The following is a 21,059-nucleotide window of genomic DNA, read 5'->3' on the forward strand; positions in this document are numbered from 1 at the left end:
TACTTTCATTCAGAGGCAGCTTTTATTAAAATGGGGTGACATCTAAAAGGATACAGTACAAAAAAAATTGGTCCAAGGGGGAAAAGGGGGAAGAAGAGAAAACCACAGAATGCAAAGCATAAGGAGCAATTTAAGAAATCTGCAAAGACAGCTGATCTCAGAGTTTACTTCACGTATACTTGCCCTGAGAGTCACCTAAGGAACCAGGGTTCTTATTCTCCAGGATCACAAAGCAATGAGGGGCAGAAGGGCAGGGTGCCTTTCGTAGGGCAAATACAAGATTGAAGAATCGGAATCTCTCACTCCGAAGGTGGACATATGAACGCACACACACGGATTAGGGTTCCTGAATTCAGAGCAGTCCCTAGCCTCATTTTCAACATGGAAGAGGATGGGGCTTGTCAGTAACTTGATTCTTGCAGATAGTGTCAGAATAGAAGCAGCTGGGACCTGTCCAGCTGCATTACAGTTTCCAAAACCAGCCAGCAGAAAGATGCAACAGCATCTCCACCCAGTCCTACCAATAGGTGCCCAAGACTAAGAAAACACAGACTAGAATGGAAATGTCCTTTTTGCACACCGACATCTGCTCCGCTGTGCCTTGGTTACACCTGCTTGCATAACTCTGCTCCCCACCTTTTAATTTGCTCCAGAAACCTGCTCTGTGCAGTCAGGTGAGGAAGTCAAAAGGAGAATAACTCTAGTCTGAAGGAAACTAGTCTCCTTCCAAGCACTGTAGATACAAAGAATTAGTGCTGGGGAGTGAGGGGAGGGGGAGGATAGAAGAAGAGATAAGGAGTTGGATTAGAAAGGCTTTCTTCCCCAGAAGGCAGTGACTTGGGATATTCACTGTGACCAAGAAGGTGGCCTATGACTACCTGGCACCTCTGCCAGTAATTTCCTCCCCTTAAAAAAAAAACAAAAACCAGAATCAGACACCCACGCTGGAACAAAGATTGTGACCCTGGATTGCAGCTCCCTGAAGGGCATGTGTAGGAAGAGTCTAATCCTTCCCAAAAGATGGACCTGTATTGGACTTCCCACCCACCTGTCCCCAGGAGAAGCCAGAAAATGTAAGAAGCCTGCCTTGAATTTGGGCTCTGCTGTGCACAGAAACTGCCCAGCCGACTGTTCTGGGGGAAGAGGGAGGAAGAGTTCCTGGGCTGCCACACTAGGCTCTGAATGGAAGCTGAATGGAAGTCTGGAAGAACTTCAGGCAGAGCTGGACCTTGGGAGTGTGGTGCTCAAAAAGAAAGGAGAGCCAGGCTGAAATGCAAGACCTTGGCCTGGGTACCAACATCATCATCCCCAATGATGAGTCCATTGGATCAGTGGAAAGAAAAGACGTTGGTTGGAAATTAGTGGAAGGTTCTGTGCTGGAATAGGAATTGTATAGGCCTGAGCAGTGAATCCCTGCAGTGTTTCTAGCCGTTAAGAGATGCTGCCTGTTGGGAGGCCTGCCCGTTTTAGGTATTGCGGATTCCCAGAGCTTGTTCAAGTTCTTGCCTTCTCTGCTGAACCTGTGAAAAAAGCAAGACAGACGTATCTTTATGCACAGGTAAAAAAAAAAAAAAAGAACAGAACTGCCTCTGGTATTTTCAAGCATCGGGAACAAGCATTAGGCTGCGAGCCAGAAGCTCAAGTCAAGCCTTCCCCAACTTGCAACCCAGCACTTTCTGAATTTATGACAATCACCCCCGCTGTTCACAGCCCACTCAGCCAAGGATTGGCGCTGCAGGACCAGACGTTTGGAAGCCTGCTTTAGTCTGAGGCAAGGGTTAGGAGCAGGAAGGGGTGCTTTTCGACTCTTTGACTCCATTTGATATTCAGTTTGAAGAAACAGAAAAGGGAAATCTGCCCACCAATCAGCAGGACTGAAGGATCTTGACCGAGCTGCTGGGTCCCATTCCAGAGATCCCATTTGCAAGAGATCCCACTGGATGGATCTATTTTACCTTAGAGTAGAAATATCTGCATACAGCCTCTTGGGCCCAGGGCTGGAAGTAAAATTCAGCTCGGCGTTCTTCTTCTGGGTTCCCAACGACATCCGTCATAGCCTGAAGGTGAGCAAAGTCTCCAATTACTCATCTTGCTCTCCCTGAAATACCTGTCTTGGCTCTCAGTTCTATCCCTCTGGCAGATGGTGTGCTGTTTTGTTCTTTTAAAAAAAAAAACTGAAGACACAGCAAGGATTCTCTCTCTCTCTCTCTCTCTCTCTCTCTCTCTCTCTCTCTCTCTCACACACACACACACACACACACACACACACACACACACACACCATGTCTGTTTTCTCCTCAAAGGCGTCTCACCTTCAGGTCTCGACACTGGGACTGCAGCCAGTCATTGATGAAACCCTGGGGATCTCTGGCAAAGCTCAGCATAAATTCACGCTGGGTCTTTAACTGGTTAATGGTTTCTATGGTCTCATGGATCTGAGATGAAAAAATACCACACAAATACATTTGAAAAAGAATAGGGTTATACTCTACTGAAGTGGGTTACCGGGTGCAGGCACAGGGACTGGTTTAAATAGTTAGTTCTGGAAAATGCACATGAAGTAAGACTACAATACATCCCAGGTCCTTCCCCCTTCATTTATTTAGTCTCTTGTACTTTTACAAATCAAAGTACATCTACATGTACTCATGAGCCGTGGTGGCGCAATGGTTAGAATGCAGTATTGCAGGCTAACTTACTGCCAGGAGTTCGAATCTCACCGGCTCAGGGTTGACTCAGCCTTCCATCCTTCTGAGGTTGGTAAAATGAGGACCCAGATTGTTGGGGGCAACAGGCTGTAAATCCTGTAAACCGCTTAGAGAGGGCTGTAAAAGCACTATGAAGCAGTATATAAGTCTAAGTGCTATTGCTATTGCTACTTCAGAGATACAAACTTCTATGGTTAGACTGTAACTCCTGACATGGAGTCAACCAGCCTCTTTAGTCCCAACCTTCTTTCCTTCCTTGTATTAATGCAACCACTAGACCATACCGTTCTTTAGCTTTATATTTTCAAGAGCGAAATAACTTTAATACCATCTCGTGGCAATTTTTCCTTGATCAGTAAAAGTATACACATTATCATAAATATATGGTTTCAGTTTCATAACCGAAAAACGCAGAATACTTTAAAACTATTACCCAGAAGTGGAATGACATGAGAGCTATGATTTTATGCATCTATACAAGGCAATTGTCCTATATTAACAGTGAGACATGTTCACAGTTTATGCAACAGAATTTCAAACCCAGGGGATATCCAGGTTAAGAAAAAAGGGCTTTAAGACTAGAATACTACAGGGCCAACCCAAATATGTCACATTCTCCCTTCCTTATAAGCTCTTTCTGTTCTGGATAAAGGAGTGGATGTTTCAACTGTTGCCTGGAGTCAAAATCCTACAGCTAGGAATCTGCTTCATTTCATCTTTCAATGCCTGTCACTGGGCAATCTTCCCAGAGGCAATGAAAAGCTCACTGCCAGCCGGTAACCAGAGAAAGCCAGGTTAATCTGTACGTCCGCTACAAAACTGTGAAAAAAACAAGGCATCTTCCTGGCAGCATTTGAATATTCTAACAGCCATACATCCAACAGCTTTTAATATTAACATTTACTATATACATACCTATGACCTAACTTTCACAGGCTACACTGAGAATATAACAAAAAAATTCTATGTTCCTACTGCTGTCCACAAAAAAGATGCCAATTTCTGCTGTATACTTCCCTTGGAGGCAAAGTCCACTGAAGGCAACAGATGTGCTCTGAGACGACCTATATAGGGCCAAATTTCATATTATAGGAAGGGAAAGAAAAACTACAACCAAACCAAAATTCACAAAGGCCTATTCTTGATTTTTTGGGTAAATTACCAAACATTTTAACCACACCTTGGTATTATTTGCTACTTTAATGGATTGTAATGATTTAAGGAACTGAAGTAACATCTAACCACACAGTGAAGACTGGGTAGGGGAGAGGAAGTATTAATTCTCAGATGTCCCTCACAGAGAAAGATTAGCAAAAAAAAAAAAAAATCATTTCCAGGAAGTCGCACCTTGTTATCCAGTGCAGCTATCTCTTGCTGGCTGGCTGTAGAAAGCAGGAAAGAATTCATTTGGGTTTTCAAAGTATCATCTACTTCTACATCAATGTCATAGCAAGCAGTTTTCTTCTGATCGTTTGGATCAACACTGGGAAGCAAGAGAAGAGAGAAAATGTTAGATTTAGAGCTTGGTTCAATAAAGCATCCCCCTCCCCCCCATCTCCAACACAAGAGCATGTGGGGCAACGGTGTAATTTTTCTTAATGTAGAGGTTTCAACTTTTGATAGTTCTTCGCTGCTTTCAAAATCTCTCTCTATCCATGGCCAAATGTCTGGCCAGATAATTACTTTCGCCCCTTCCCTTTCTTAAAAGTGATCCAAAATGTTTCCATTTCTGGCAACATTTGAATAGTTTGTTACATAACTATTTTGGGAACACTAAAATAATTAAAAGTGAATCACACTTTAAAATTCTAGCCTGTGATATAACTCACAGCAGGAATACTGAAAATAGGAAGCATGCACTGGAACAGTTGTTTGCACGCTGCAAGAGTCAGCAGAGCTGAAAGGATATTTCATGAGCTTGTGGTTCAGCCTTAAGTCATCACGTCAAGTGCCTCCCCCCACCTCCCGTCTTACCTGATGACATGGTTAATGATAATGGGCTCTGGAGGCATAAGCAATGCATGAAGCCGCTGTGGGATCTCTGAGAACTTCATTCGCTGAGACTCGAATATCTGTATGTTCAAAGAGGAATTCACTGAGAAAGAGCCAAGCGTCAGCATGACAGCAAGGACTGGGGTCCGTGCCCTTCCTTTTACCTGCTGGAGGTACTTATCACAGATGACATACTCCCGCTCATGGGGGTCCTGCAGCTTGTGAGTCTTGATGTATTGCCACAGAGCTTGGATGATCACTGGGCGGGTCTGGGTGTGAATTCCCAAGAGGCGAGCCAAACGTGGGTCTAGTTTGAACTGTGGAGGCTGCAAAAAGATGGTAAAAACTAATTTTAGGGTTTTAATATCCCATCTTCCTTATGCTGATCTATGGCTTTAATAAAGATTTTGATTTGAGGTACAATCTGAATCCAGTGTCATGGAGAAAAATTCCTCCCCTATGGCCCTCGGGAGGAAGGCCCCCTACCTGGTAGTCCAACATCAGGAGGACAGTGCAGCGCACATTCACATCGCCAGGCCTTTTCACCTGGAACCCATCGGTCTCTTGGGTTGTAGCAGTCCTATGCCACTAGGAGGGAAAGAGTACAAAAAGAAGGGGAAGTAGGAAAAAGGAAAAGGCATTCCATGAGCAAACAAAACAGTGTGAGAACCAATACTGCATATAGGGGATGGATTCCGGTCCATGAAATAAAAATTTGGAACAGGTAAACACGGAACCCTATGATGAAAAGCACTCAGGAAAGAGGGAAGCTGACATCCCAATGTATTGCCTTGAGTCTCTTTCAAAGGGAGAACAAGATAAAGAGGAATATTGGAAGATCTGCATGAACATAAATGGCTTTTTAAAATATGTGATCTTCTTTGCTCTGTATGAGAAATGCGCAACTTGAGGCCAAATCCAGCATGCAGGTCCCTAAATTTTATCCCTCCCTGAGAAACACCCCCCCCCCAAAGATGCTATCAAACTATAAATTTAAATGTTGCTAGAAAAATATTAAATATATAACTGGAAAACTATCTTATTCACAATTTAATTTTAAACGTAAATATTAAAGAATAATCTTTGTCCCCCCCTCTCCCCCACATTTTTCTTGTCAGAATATCTGGGAGCAAGAAATGCTGCACAACTCTTCTATAATGTATGAAACTTCTCACCTCCACCAAGTGATTATCTGGGCCATAGAGGTCTTTGTCCAGCTCAATCACCAGAGATTTAAAAAAGGATGAGAATTTTCTCTTCTGCTTGGTAGCATCATACTTGGAGAGAGCAGACTGCAGGACGAAAAAACGGGAAGAAAAATTCTTTTATAGATAACAATACCAATAGTCAACAGACATACTGTAGTTACCAACAGCATTGAAATCTCAGAAAGTAAAACAGTGAACTATCACAGTGATTTTTCTCCAGGGGAATATATAACATTATATCTAACACTGATCATCATTTTGCATATATTTCTAACATCTTATATGCCCAATTTCCCCTGCCATAGACCCTTTCTACAATAATGAAGGGCCAAATAAGATTGCTTACATCTTTCCTTATTTCAAAAAATTAGATGTCCTTCACTTTATCAATTGCACTCCGATTACCTGCAAACTTCAGAATAATGTGGGAGTTTTCTGAAAAGAAGAAGGATCAGGCCATCCAAAGCTTAAACACCAATAGTGTTTAAGAGTAGTGCCTGGGAAAACTCTTACATCTAATCTCTCTACCACAATGAAACTCCAATCAGCAGAAGAATGCAATATTTAAGTGTACAAAGCAAAGAGCACCTTTACTGCAGAGAGGTCTAATTGTGGAATTGCTCATTTCAGAAAATTTGTCCAAAAATGTTTCTTTGGCCATGCTCTTACACTTGCCTAACTAAAGCCTGTACTGTTCTCTCTCCATCTTATCTAGTTCTAAAACCATCAGGAATGAATAATTCAGCTCTGTCACATTTCTAAACTCTCTACAGGAATACGTGGTGATGTTAATTCCATTCCTCACTCACATCTTCCAATAGTCGTCCTTCCACTCGGAGTTCCCATGAGGCTACGGTGCCTTCTCCATCTTCTGCATCTGACTTGGCTGGATTAAAGGTGTTGGAGATAAAAATGCGTAGTTTTCTTTTTTGCTAAAAAGGAACAGAATCCCATAGATGTGAAAATGAGAATCAACATTTGAGATTGCTAGTATCATTCCCTCACCCTCCCAAACAGCAGTATTTGTATCCTCACAAATCTCTGCATGTGAACAAGATACATATCTTTCTAAGGTAATTCTACAACATGAAGATGTCCAGGAAGAAGCAACAGAGAAACAATGCCTAGGACATAACAGAAATCACTAAGTTTGGGTCAAGAAGTTAAAGACACTACGCTGTACATCAAAAAAAAAAGCTTTTGCAGGCCATCTGTCGGGGACTGCACGCTAATAACAGATGGGCTGAAAACCACAGAGTGTGTATGTGCGTGTGATTCCTTCTTTTTGCTTTCTTTGCTTCCTAACTGCCCACAAGACAGATTGAAGGACAGTTCACTCTCTTCAAAAGTCTGAAGTAATTGCTTCCAAAGGTCTTTTAAGGTAAAACTAGGGACTGCAAGTGATCTTAAGGCTGCTAATTACCCAGATATAAGAGAGAAGTTGTACTTAAGGGAAAAAGATATTAGATAATAAAAGGCTGAGAGAGGAAGTAATTCAGGGAACAGATAGAAAAGAAGCTATGAATGCATCAGAAAAGAGCAGTTTAGTAAAATTAAAGTATCAGAGATCTATGCACCTCGTGTTTGTAGCAGCCACAACCTATTCAGTAGAAGCAGCTGAGTCAGAGGAAGCCTAAAAGTTGCTACACATTTTTCTGCCTGTTTTGTGAAACCTAACTGCTTACTGCTATCTGCAAAAGTATGAAGCAAAAAACTTGCTACTTTTGCAGATATAGATTATGCTGGAGAATAATGGAGAACCTTGACATGCCTATTGTTGGGCCTCTGTAGCAGGAAGCTGCATACTGGCAGAATAATAAACTTCTCTGGGCCATAAAACAAATTACTTCAGTGGCGCACTGTAGAAGCTGATCACCTCCTCCAGGCTGCAGCTATGGAGGATGGATGGGAGAAAAGAAGGAAGTATCTCCCAGATGTTTCTTTCTGCTATCACAGCCCATACCCTGTGATGCATGGCTTCCCTCTCAGCACTGTCAACATGAAGTATTCCTTCCCCAATGGTAGTGGAGGTGGCAGTGGTGCTGAGGCCACAGCTGCCTCAGGAGATGGGATAGTAGTTACAGTAGCTTTTCACTCCCACTTTCCTCCTGCAACACTCACTATGACTATTGGTTTCATGTGATTATATACATTTTTTAAAAAAGACTGAAGACCTGGGATAAATGGAGTGCAGGGCCCCATCGCTGCCACCATTCTGCCTTCACTATTCATATGTCCCTAATTCACATACCACGTAAATCATGTGATTTGTTGATCTTGGTATGGTGAACCCACATTTGTGATGTGTAAGATTGTATTTTAGGTGTATTGTGTAAATTAGGGATATGCAAAACATTCTGTCATGCAACATTTCAATCCCCAACTGGACTATTAAAATGGGACCATTTGGAATATTCTGGAAGTATGTTGCATATTTGGAATCTTTTTTAGATTCAGAGCATTTCATAATGAACCCAAGTATTGTGGTTCATTCAATCAATAAGTTAAAACCTAACCAATGATACTAGGATGACGTGTGAATGTAGCCAGATGATTTATTTAGTTTTTAAGAAAAGCTACAGATAAGTGAGTTTCAAACATATGCACTTTTCCTCCTTACCTTAATTGGCCTTTTCAAAGCCTCCTGAATATCCAATCGTTTCCGCATAATAGTCTGGTCCAGCTTCCTCTCAAATGCCAACAAATCCATGTATGCCTGAGACTCGGGTACTAATTCCCGGATCTAGAATTCAATGCAATCACAGTCAATCAGCACAGCCATTATACTACCGGGAACTGCCAGACCAAACATCCAAAATTTCACTCACCCGCTGAGGTAGAATTTTGTCTGCCATCTTTTTTTTCTTGGCACTGCACAAAGACAGAAAGATTGGATGATAAATATCAATTCTTGATACATGTTTCAGAATATCCTTGTTGATTTTGTATCAAAGAAAAATTCTGCTGAAAGTAAGATTGTTTTAGGCACATAGGAAAACAGATGTATTTAGGATTGTATTTTTTTTGCCATACTGGGAAAAGCTTTCTTGAAGAAGTCAATATTAGGAACTTTAAGCATACCAACACAGATGGTTCCACTGATTTCATTGGGATATGCTCTTTAAGAAATGTGTGTAGAACTACAGAATTTGGATAGTATGTTAATAGAGGAAATCATTCTACATCTGTATGGTGCAGAGGCTTAACATGTCTTCAACACACCAAGATCTGCGAGTGACAGAAAACACTAACAGATGACTGTGTTATTTTGGATCTCAAATTAAGTAACACAATGCAGTACATCTGTACAAACCACATGAAACACAGAGAGGGTTCTGTGCAAATACCTAACCAAATGCTAGCTCTGAAGAATTATAGTATGAGTAGGTTGTTCGGGATGAAGAGGGGAAGGAATTATATCAATATACTGATATTTAGATTGCATTAAACTGTTTTCAGTTTCTTTAGCTTGATGAAAGGAATGTGAACCAGCGTTGCTGGAAGATTGCTTAAAAATGTCTGTCAGTATGGATGCAGCTGAAACCCCTTTTTATACACTGCATTTCTCATTTAAGTTGTCTTTAATGAGAACTCTCTAATTTTATTTGCAGAATTCAATACAGCTAAGGATATCTCAAAGGCGATACAGTGGTACTTTGGTACTCATTGCTAATTGGGTCTGGGACACACGATGAGTACCAAAAACAACGAATACGAAACGAATTATTTCCATAAGGACTAATGTACTGAGTCATAAGGCAGCCGACATCAACAAGTTCTAGCTTGTGAGTTGAGTACCAAGACAAAATTTTTACATCAAAATGCATTGAGTAACAAATTCTGTGAGTTTTAAAACAGTTGAGAACCAAGGTACTATTGTAAAACCTTCTGGCTTAAAACAGAACACTTAACACTCCTGAATGCTAGGATGCCTATAAAAGAAAAAGAGGCACTTACTTGTGATTTCGGTTTTGCACTGACTGTTGCTGAACCTGCTGAATCTGCTGAGGAGCTGGCCTTTTGCGAGACTGGTCCATTCCTGACTGAGCCATCCCAGGTCGGACAGAAGGGCTCCCACCATAGCCTGGAGGTCCCATTGCAGGTCCTTGAGGAGTCATGCGGCTAGCAGGCAACATTCCCGGGCGCTAAGAAAAGAAACAAATTGACTGTTGCCATGCCTAAGAACTCAACTGCTGCTTCTTGTTCTCAGTTGCAACAGAATCAAGTAGCATCCCTGCTTTCAGTGTACCAGTTCAGCAACCAAAATTGTCTACGCCTTTGAAAAGAATCCTCAAATTATTTTCTTTTTAAAAACATCTCATAGAAGGTTCAGTATTCCCACTCCCCAATAAATAACGTTTGATGGAAAAATATATATATATCTATTTTTTAAAAAACCCTTTCTGATTTGGGAAGCGCATAGCCATGCAACTCCTGTCTCCATGATTATATAATTCAGAAAGAAAAAAAAAAGTGTAATTATTCAATTTGCCATCACCTTCTGATTTCCCACCCACCCCTAGAATTTGGATCTTGGATGAGACAGGCAGTTTTACTCCCCTTTCTCAATATATTATATTTCTGATGTTTGAATGGGAAGCTATGCAAGAACAAAACCAAGGAGTATTTCTTGTACTCAGAAATTCTTCGCCTCCTTGATGTTCATCCACCATTAACCCCAGAGCCATACAATGGTCTTCCCCGCCCCCACCCCTCTAGGTCCATTCTCACATTCCTTTCTTTTCTCCCGCCCAACCACAAAGCCAGGCGGTCCCTCCCGACGCCCGCAGCCCCCTGAGCTCTCTCCTCGCACTCTGCCCTTGCAGCCTCACCCCCATAGTCCCTCTATTTGTCAATATATCTATATATATGTATATATTATGCCGCGGATCCCCCTTTCAGCAGCCGCCCCTCGTCCTCCATCTTTCAAGAATGGCTCTCATCCTCCTCTTCCCCTCCGAGCCCCGCCCACTGCAGCTGAGCCGCCTCCCCCCCTCCCCCCCTCGACCACCACCAGCCCCCTCAGTGGCAGAGCAGCATCTCGCGCTCACGCCTGGCCTTAGAGCTCCGCCCCACACCAAGGACCGCCCCCTTTTTTTTTTCAGCCGGGCCGGACCGGTACCGGGTATGCAGCGCCGGGCAGAGGGGAGCGGTACATTCCTTGTCCGGGAGCCGGGCCCATCCGCACGGGAGGCCCCGGCGTCCCTGGTCCTAGCGGTCCCGCCCCAGGGCCGGCTCCACTGCCGCCACCGCTCGGAGCTACAGCCTGGAAACCCGCCCGCGCCGCCATCTTCCCTCCCTCGGCCGTACAAAAGCAGGCGGAGGGCGGATGTGGGGTTTGGATGATTTAGTAAGGCTTTATCATAGACACGCCAGGTCTGCGGGAGATAGAGCGTCGCCGGATTCGGCTTCGCGGGGGAAGGAGGGAATCGCAAGGAGAGAGGCGCTCTGGGTCTCGAGTGCCTCGCTGGTGTTAGAAAAGGCTTGAGAGGCAAATCTCTCTCTTTCAGAGTTGCTTCCGTTTTCCAAATGGAGGTGGTCGCGCTCCGTTTCAGAGGGTCTCACTTCCGCTGCTTGAAGTGCATAACAAAAACGACAGACTTTTTGGAAGCGGTTTAACTCGGTTAAATTAAATCCAGGGAAGAAACGTCCTCCTGCCATTGAGACAGGTGAATAAGCCAGTCTCCGCGTATTGGATCCATTAATGCTCAGCGCCTCCTGTACAGGGATTTTTCTCACTTTGTGCTAAAACTCTTAAGTAATCTTATGCTGTTAATAGGAATCGGGTTTTGGAAAGGCTAAATACTGCAGTGCCAAAAGTAAAAAAAACAACAAGTCATGTATTACAACAGGGATTTAGTAACTGAAGCTAAAATCTAAAGTAGATTTTGGGGATTGCAGAAGCAAAAGGTGTTTTGAAACCAATGTATGCCCTCAGATTTCAGTGGGGTTCCTTTTCGTTTAAAAAGTATGTTCGTTGGGACAGATGTAAACGCTCCACTAAAAATACGGTACCGATAGTCCTTGACTTATGATCCCAACTGAGCCCGACACTTTTGTTGCTAAGTGAGACATTTGTTAAGTGAATTTTGCACCGTTTTATGACCTTTCTTGCCACAGTTGTTAAAGGAATCACTGCAGTTGTTAAATTAGTAACACAGTTGTTAAGTAAGTCTTTGCTTGCCAGAAAGTCATAAAAGGTGATCACATGACCTCAGGACACTGTAATGGTCATAAATGTGAGTCAGTTGTCAAGCATCTGAATTTTAATCACATGATCATGGGGATGCTGCAAGGGTCATAAGTATGAAAAATGGTCATAAAGCACTTTTTAATGCCGTCACTAAATGAACTGTTTTAACTTGAGGACTAGCTATATAACATGCTTCATGAAATTTTCTTTTTTCCTTCAAGAAGTCTGCACAGCTGCCAGATTCTTTTAATCTGAATTCTAAAATACAGACTTTGTGACCACAAACTGGCCTAAATTTAACACATCTCTATAATCTCCAACTTTTTGGTTCTTTGCCTGATGAAGAGCTTTGGAAAACTTGAAAGCTTGTGTGCTTTGAGGGACAGTTCTCAATAAAAATACTATCCAACTCTGAATTTGGATAGCAGTTGATATGGGTATTTGTTTTCATATTTGACATGCCATGATGCATTCACGCACACATACCAGAAGACTGCCATCCTCTCTTGTAGTCTGCTCTGCAAGAATACTTAGTGATAGGTCACATACACAAGGCAGACACTGGGTTGTATTTATATTTTTATTGAAGTGTGTACAAATGGCACTTTGCTTTGTGATTTACCTTCAGTGAATCTAAAAGGCACGAACAGGCAATATATATACGGTAGGTAACAAACTCAGGATCCTTGCATCCTACGTCTGTTGCCTGTCCTGTTCACAAAAATTACATGTGATCGGGTCTTGCTGTAACGTAATTCTTTTGTGACTCTTCAACTTTATTTCCTCCTCCTCCTTACCATATGCCTGCCACATTGCGTTCTAGCTTTGAACATTTCTTTTGTTAAATATCTGCTTTTTCTTGTCATCTGCCAAAGGCAGTTTAGGGAGACCAACATTATTTAGGTGCATATACTTGCATCTTTCCTATCCAGATGAGTTGCAGCAATTTTCTCTAAACGCTTAGTGCCTTCTTGATTGAGGATGGTGGGAATGGTACTCCAACATATTTGGAAGGCACACGGTTGGGGAACGTTGAACTGTAGAACAGATTGTTGAGTTCTGGAGCAGTTTGCAATTTGCGGTTAAGTCAAAAAAGTTTTGTTGTTGTTATTCTTGTTTATGTAATGATTTAACCATTTCCTCTGAGAATTTTTGTGCCAGTCACCTTTGCTTCCACTCTGTTGCTGCAACTAAGTCTAAGTATGCATAACTGATACACTGATAGATTTTTTTCCTGCTTATTTCTGCTTCTGTTTCCCTTTCCTTCCTCTCTCTTCTCATATTTTGTAAAACGTGAATGGGATAATAATGGGATAAACTTAGGCAGCTGGCTTCCCTGTCAGGTTGGAAATGCATGTAAATCGAGGTCAACATAGTGTGCGGCTAAAGATGCAAATTTTCTGGCACATTTCTCTGTGCAAATAAGTATGAATCGAATTAGCATATTTGTCACAGTTTCTGTAGTCTGCATAAGCACTTGCCCTTATCATCTTCATAGCACAGTTGACTGCAGTATTTGTGCTTGGCAATTTTCTTATCTTCAGTAACTTTTCATAAAGATGTCACACATGCATCAGGAATGTTTAGCTTAGGCATTTATGATTGGAATTGAAAGGAGAACTGGAACCCGATATAAGTTGCCTTCCAGCAGATAATCAAGGACGGCCATGGAGAAGCCAAGATTAAAACAATGCACATAGCCATCTTTGTTTTCAAGTCCTCTCGGGGCAGGTAGAGGCTATAGATAAAAATACTCATTTTTCTACAATTAGCTGCTTCCTCTTCTCGCTCTCCTAGTTGTTAAAGCCAGTAAGGAAACCCTTGAAATGGCTGTTTGTCAGTTTTTCGGAACAAAATGAAAGGCAAATATGCAACTTTGAAACTGCTGAAGTTCTCTGCAGCATTTGTTTTCCAACCCACATCTAGGAAGGCATTTGGCTCTTTGAGAGGGACATTGTATGTGCATACATCTTCGCTGTATGAATTTGCCATTACTTTTAGAAGAAATTTTGAGGACCTGATGGCGGATGCGGTGGTCAGGTGAAATCAGGTTGCAACATGAGAAATAGGCTCATTATGTATCTGTCCTACAGCACAACTTCCTCTGGAATGTGTATGTGTGAGCCCATCAATTTAAAACTTTCATGGGCTTTAAAGACCATTATTTCATGTTACTTTTCCCCAAACGTTTTATGGTGATGCTGCTTCAGATGCTATATGGAATACATATGCTAATTTGTAATGGCATAATGTAGGAATTATTATTTTATGATTGTGTATATTGTGCCTTAACGTAAGTGCCCCTAAAATAATGATTACAGTGACTGGCTAAACATGTTAAAAAGAATGCACTGATATTAACCATTTGCCTCGTGCTTTCCATTCTGTAAGTTTCTTGAGTAGTATAGTAGTGGTCATGTGGACCACTATCATGTAAAAGTACCACAAATTATTTATTTGTGTCTCTTTTTTCCTAAAATCTTTGGCTGAAACACAACTAATATATTTTCCAAAATCTGTAAAGATAAGAAATATCCTGGTCATGCAAAAATGCCTTTTAATTCACTCTGCTTTAGCACACCCTAAAGCTGATCCAGGATTAAAGGTTTGAATGCAGAGTAGGAGCATATGGAATTATCAGATTTTGCTGTTGGGTTGGTTTTTAAGCCAATGTTTATATACTTCTTGCAAGGTCCAGTATTGATTTAAACTCTGGATAGCATAATTTTGCCTGGAAATTGCCATTTTTAGAACATGTGAAATAAGAGTTTACGCATATCTATTCACATGAAAGTTCCACTGTTCATTTGAGGGGTTAGGGTTTAAGCCAAACAAGAGTTCATAGGATTGCAGGTTTACTTTTCTTTTTTATCTCATTCCATATTTATGTTGCAAAAGTAATTACAGCACTGTATAGTGCAGACTTGTAAAGAAATGTTGAAAATGCCTTTCAGTCTCATAGAATGGAATGAACAGTGGCTTCTCTTAATGCCTATTATATGTTAACTAGAGCAATAGCTTCTCTTAATATCACATTTGATTGTGATTTCCACAGCCTTTATCTGTGCAGAAGAAGTAGAACATATATGGCACTCCAGATGTTATTGAGAGTTTAGTTTCCATCAACCTCAGCTAGTGTGGCCAATGCTAGGGATAAGATGTAAATGTAGGCAAACTACAACATCTAGAGATCAGATATTTTCACTGTCCTCAGACTGTTTTATTAGCAAAATATTTTCTCCATTCAACTGTGTACCATAGGACAGCACTGCTAGGTTATTTTATTTTGCTCAAACATGCAGCAAGTGAGAAGTAGAAATCAGTGCTTTGAAAATGATGGCCTGAAGTGTAACAACATAAACATATAATATAAAAATCATAAGCAGGACAGAAAACCACCCCCCAGCAAATTTGTAACTGAATAGCTTTGGGAATATGAAAAAGGAAGAATTCCAGACTTGCATTTTTTTAGTGGAGGATCAGAAAAAGCAAAATTTTTAAGCAAATGAGTAAACAGCTGAATAACTGACTAAGAGAAAAAGGTGCAACTTGAATTAACAGCTTATGCATGAAAAGGGCAAAATATTGGCTTAGAATCACTAGGTATTGAGGACATGCCCTATCAAAATTTTAGTGTTAGCACATGTGACCACTTCATTGTCCATTTGTAACTCTAGTCTAGAGCCTAATAGTTTACATAATCAGCTTCCAAGGATGGTAAGAATAGTTGGTTTGTTTGGGGCATCAGACCAAATCTGAGTCATGGTTCTGAAACCTGTTTGTGAAGAAGAGCACAAGGAACACCAGTAATAACGTGAGATACCATGAGCTAAATGTAGCTGCTCATCAAATAGTTCAGATTGGCAGCAGATTCAAGATTATCTGGTTTTAGCTGTCGTAGGCAAGCTATTAAAATTAGAGGTATTTCAAGAACCTTATGAGGTGCTATTTATTATATCCATTTCACTATTCCAGTTATAGGTGTTGAGAAAAACAAATCCTAAGATTCTCAGCCTGCATAGTTGGCATTAGGTTAAGGAAGGCTCCCCACTGTTCTGATCCTGCTTACATTATCCTATGTGTGTTCTATAGCTCTAATCAACCATCTTATTTCCATGCCATTAACACAAGCGGGATAATTAATACTGAGTGGCAAATTGCAATGAAGATTCAGAGGACAAAGTAAAGTCAATGATATCAGCTGATATATAAATGGTGATTGCCCCTACTGGGCAGTCTAAATGTGATTTTTATGCAGATGTGTGCTATGCCAGCAACATACAAATATTCCACTTACAGTACTGTAGTGACATTTAGTCATAAAAAAATACAGCTGTCTCCTAAAAGGATGACATTAGCATCAACTTCCAAAACGACAGAGTACATAACAAATTCTATGTTGAATCAGATTTATTCCAGGACAGCATTTTGTTTTCCACAATGACCAGATGACACCATGAAGTGTTCCAAGATGTGGGTGAAATGATCTCCTTCCATTCATGTTCCCATATATTGGTATTAATCGGTATTGGTATTACTAATATGTAGCCCTATGGTTGTATGCACAGGACATACATAAAGTTATCATAACTTACTTAATGTGGTTTTCTGAATAACATGATCTCCTGAATGATAAATTAATGACTTGGCTTGGATTTGCCTAACACATTTAAGCTTAAAATGTGATGGTTAGTTTGTGTTTCAAAGGTTTTGCTGATGACTTGTACAACTGTTCTTTAAAAATGACAGATGTTTTCCTAAATATATCTGTGGTTCTTTTTTAAAAAAATATTCTGCCATCTTCTCTAAGATGATGATAGTTATAAAAAGGAAACCAGCTCAATGCATCTACAGTGCAGCTTTGCAGTTTATGTGTTTGTAATTCTGTGAGCAAGGACTCCAAAGTTAAAATAGTAATAGGTGACCAAGCATTCCAAATAACTCTTTTGTTCTCAACGACAACATATATAGATGGAGGTGGCATTGTTCAGATGTATCTAAAATAATTCCACATATTATACGCTGAAATCTATTCACGCATCCACACACATACAAATACACATAGTGAGAGACAATGTTCCTACATTACAATAAGCAATATTGTGCTTTACATTTTGTGAGAGCAGCCATTATGGTTTCTGGCTTATAAAATATGATTAATGTCTGTGTTGCATGAATTCTGATGTATTCAGTAAACATGATTAAAGTAGTTTGAGCATGGTACATAAACTAATCAAAGGTTTTTTTGAAAAACTTACCTAGTACCATTTGAATGAAGGCTATTCTGCTTTGTTGCTGGAGAGTTTCAGCATTACATATTTTGACCAAAATTGTTGCCTTTAAAAAACTGCTATTATTTTGGTTTTGCTTGTTGATGCTTGTTGATCTCACCATCTTAAATTAGTAGAGTGCTGTCACAGCAGAGTTATCTGCTGGGATGCAGAAGTCACAATGTCAACCACAACTCTGTACAATCAGAGAGAGCCCTGCCTCTTTTAGTTACGTTGTATGTGGTACACAAAAAAGGGATAGGGATTTGATTGCACAGTTGCTGGGGCCATCTTGCATCTCTCTTCTAGAGGTTCCTACGTTGGAAGATATCAAAACACGAAGAAAAAAAGAGAGAGAAAGAGAGAGAGAGAGAGAAAGAAAAATTGTAGAAAAGTGAAAGAGGAAAAGGCTGAGTCTCCAGGGGTTGGTTTTGTCCTTTATATCATTGTTAGAGGAGCAAGTTTTGATATACAATGCGTTTTTCTTCTTGTTGTGCTTCCTATGAAAATGTGTACATAGTACATATACCAGAGAGAATTCAACATTTTATACATTTGAAGGCATTCAGAGATTGGTAGTTTGGAAAAAAGTTATAATGGCACAATATCAAGGCTTTTGATGCTACTGAATGAATATATACATAGACATGACATATATGTGCAGGTATGTGTTTTGAGTGTGTATATGTATTTATATATACATATACACACGTGTCTGTGTCTGTGTGTATATATATATATGTATATACTGTATATAATCATATTTTATATATAAGAAATATAACATGAGCATGAAATAGTAAAAATGGATAGACAAATGGAGACAGAAGGTCAAAATGTAAGCCCTATCTTCAAAAGTTTTCAAGCAGTAAAATACAATGATGCCAATAAAAACCGCAGAATAAACAAAATGCTTTTGGGCAAAGAACACTTTAAAAAGTTTTGTGGGGAAAAAATTGGCCGTGGCAGATTATAATATCTTTGGGAAATCTGTTACACAACAGCCCACCCAATGAACAAATACATTCAATTCTGGAATGATCAGGATCCAAGTAAAATAAAGCTTAAAAAAGAGCAATTGTATTGCAAAAGCTCTTAAAGATAAGGAGAACTTTGGCCCTGGGTGCTGCACATGAAGCAGGTCTAAGTTAATAATATTAAGAAAATGAGACTGGATGTGCCAAAGACTAGGGCAGGCACTAGATGCCATGTGTGTGACCCAGGCTGAAAGGGGGATGAGTTCCTCTAAAAGTGGGGGAGGGGGGGAACCCAGTGTCCATGGGTTTCTCCCCATCTGGCAGCTTTGAGTCTTAGAGGCAGTTTAAATACAGTTTGTTTATATGGCAGAGAGGGTGGGAAGTCCAAGCGCCATCAGGATCCTTTGACGTTGTGAATGGACACCTCGAGATACACAGAAGCTTATTTCTTCCTTGGTTCTTGGAATTAATTCCCTTAATGTAATCAAAAGGTCATTTGTTTCCCATTTCTCTTTATACTTGTAAGCTCATGAAGCACAGAGAAAGTGTAGACCTTATCTCCTGCTACTTAGCAAGGCTGAACATGCATCAGTACATCAGTACAGATGATCCCAGATAATCCAGGCTTTTCTGATTTTTTTTAAAAAAAGATTTCTCCCCAAACTTAGCCTGTCCGGATTCCAGTGGGTGTTTATCGCAGTTTGGACAACTCTGTTGATTTGGGCTCCTTGGAGAGTGGCTGAATTAACAGTGGAGAAAAAAGTATATTAACCACATTGCTACTAGAAGCAAATTTTAAAGGTTACGGTGAGGAAGACACTGCTGCTTCTGATTCTCATTCTTATCAAACTATAGCCTATTATAAAATTCCAAAAGGCTTTTCACCAGGATGGCTTGGAATACAGTAAGTGGAACACTTACAAGACAAGGTCATGTCAGTTCATTTTTGGAGAAGCAAATGTTAGACAACCCTTCACTGATGGTGATGTCAGTCTCTTGAGTAGGCTGTGTGGTCTACCATCACAGGACCACACACCCAGGCTCTTCTTAATATGGATTGAAATGGTGGCTATTCGGGAATTGGGGGTGGGGTGGGGAGGAAAATCAAACCTCCATTCTGCTCTGCCTTTCTCAGGTGGAGAAGTATCAGGCACTATGGACAGGTTGTATAGGAGACTTAAGACAAAAGCAATTGCTACAAAAAAGGGAACTCATGCCACCCTCCCTGACCCATGGCTTTACTGGAATGCCCACCATCATTCCCAGCCTGCAAATGCTCCTTCCCAATGCAAACCATTCATCTTGGCTTGAGGGTATCAGGGCTAAATGGCTGAAACACTAACTAGTTGACTGTGGCTGGGTTGTAATAGTGAGTGTTATAAAATAGGTCTTTGAAGTTTCTTTAGGAGAAAACAGGGAGTCTGACTTGAAAATATATTCCAGAGAAACATCTTCCCATAACTGTTCTTTTATTTTGCCGGTATGCTGATGATGCATAATAAAGAAATGCCTTGCATCATTTGTATGCATTTTGTCTGGAGACCCTCTGTGTATGTCTCAGAGTGGCGTCTTAATCCTTACCTACGAAATCTTGCCTGACGGTGATAAGGGACTATTTCTGCCCTTAAAAACTAAAGGACAATGTCGTTTCCACAGTGTACTAAAACAAGCTACTCTTATCATTGCCCTAAAAGTCCCTTCTGTTTTTTCTTGCTAAAGCGAGCGCTAAGCTTCTGCCAGCCAAAGTAATGTTGGCACGTTATTTCTGCCTGCAAGGAATACCCTAGATGTTGCCCTGGTACCATGGGAAATAAAGAAGGAAGCTCAAATCAAGAGACAGGTGCATTGCTTTCTTCTCCTATTAGCAGCTACAGACCCTGAACCATGACTTCTTTGGAAACAATCTCTTTTGTACATTATGGAGAATTCCTGCGAAATGGCAGACTTGTCTCTGAACCTCACTACTTAAGAATTGTCACATCTTTCCTAATAACATGCACAGAAGGGGCCCAGGCAGCTCATCATGCGAACGTTGTAACCTTTGGAACAGCTTTGCTACCTGCCTTTCTCATGGGAGGACTGGGATGATGGATGGAATAGGCAAGGGCTCAAAGAAGAGCAGAGTCCAGGCCAGGTCAAATGAGAAGCTGCCAGTTGGATGAGATGAGCAGATGACGGCACATTCTATGGAAGTGGCTCTCTCAGTTCAGTTGCAGTCTTGCTCCAGTGAAGGCTATGACTGTTGGCCTCCCCACAGTGCACAGTTAGAAGGGAGAAGGGAAGAGAACTGAAGCAGCACTTCCTTTTGATAGATAAGTAGCCTCTACAAACAGAATGCCACAGAAACAGTCTGGGTCTATCTGTTCCTGTAGGTTCTTCTTGGCATTCGGATTAAGAGAGAGAGAGAGAGAGAGAGAGGGCTTTGCACACAATGACCACTGCCACACAAGGCTTGCTGTGGTTAGGGAGCATGACAGATACAGAAGGAGAGACACACAGTTAAGACTTCAGTGTTTGTGGACCGGAGAAGGCTGTGCCCTCACCTCCATTGGATACTGCGGGGGGTTTCTTCCAGCAGCACTTCCGTTACGTTTAAAGTTCAAGGGCGTCATTGGAATGAGCAGAAACTGGAGTGGATCTGGCAGCTGAGCCTCACCTCTGTCCAGCTGGCTCCATGTGCGTATCGCTGCATTGGCCTGGGGCGGATGGAT

At 41.1% G+C, this 21,059-nt stretch overlaps 1 protein-coding gene across 1 annotated transcript; it reads right to left on the bottom strand.

Annotated features, from left to right (window-relative positions):
- SMARCD1 (SWI/SNF related BAF chromatin remodeling complex subunit D1) lies at positions 1 to 11,198 on the bottom strand. Its single transcript, XM_070937820.1, has 13 exons — positions 11,031 to 11,198; positions 9,866 to 10,053; positions 8,737 to 8,779; positions 8,529 to 8,651; positions 6,718 to 6,840; positions 5,876 to 5,992; positions 5,187 to 5,288; positions 4,865 to 5,026; positions 4,683 to 4,780; positions 4,056 to 4,191; positions 2,313 to 2,435; positions 1,956 to 2,057; positions 1 to 1,520 (listed from the first exon to the last, which is right to left on the bottom strand). The coding sequence occupies exons 1-13, from the start codon at positions 11,196 to 11,198 to the stop codon at positions 1,467 to 1,469; spliced, it is 1,539 nt and encodes a 512-aa protein (XP_070793921.1). The 3' UTR covers positions 1 to 1,466.
- Positions 11,199 to 21,059: the final 9,861 nt, after the last annotated feature.

The sequence above is a fragment of the Pituophis catenifer genome, unplaced genomic scaffold, assembly GCF_029215685.1.
Source record: "Pituophis catenifer annectens isolate HBS135680 unplaced genomic scaffold, rPitCat1.0.hap2 SCAF_2, whole genome shotgun sequence".
In the NCBI taxonomy this organism is placed as follows: domain Eukaryota; kingdom Metazoa; phylum Chordata; class Lepidosauria; order Squamata; family Colubridae; genus Pituophis; species Pituophis catenifer.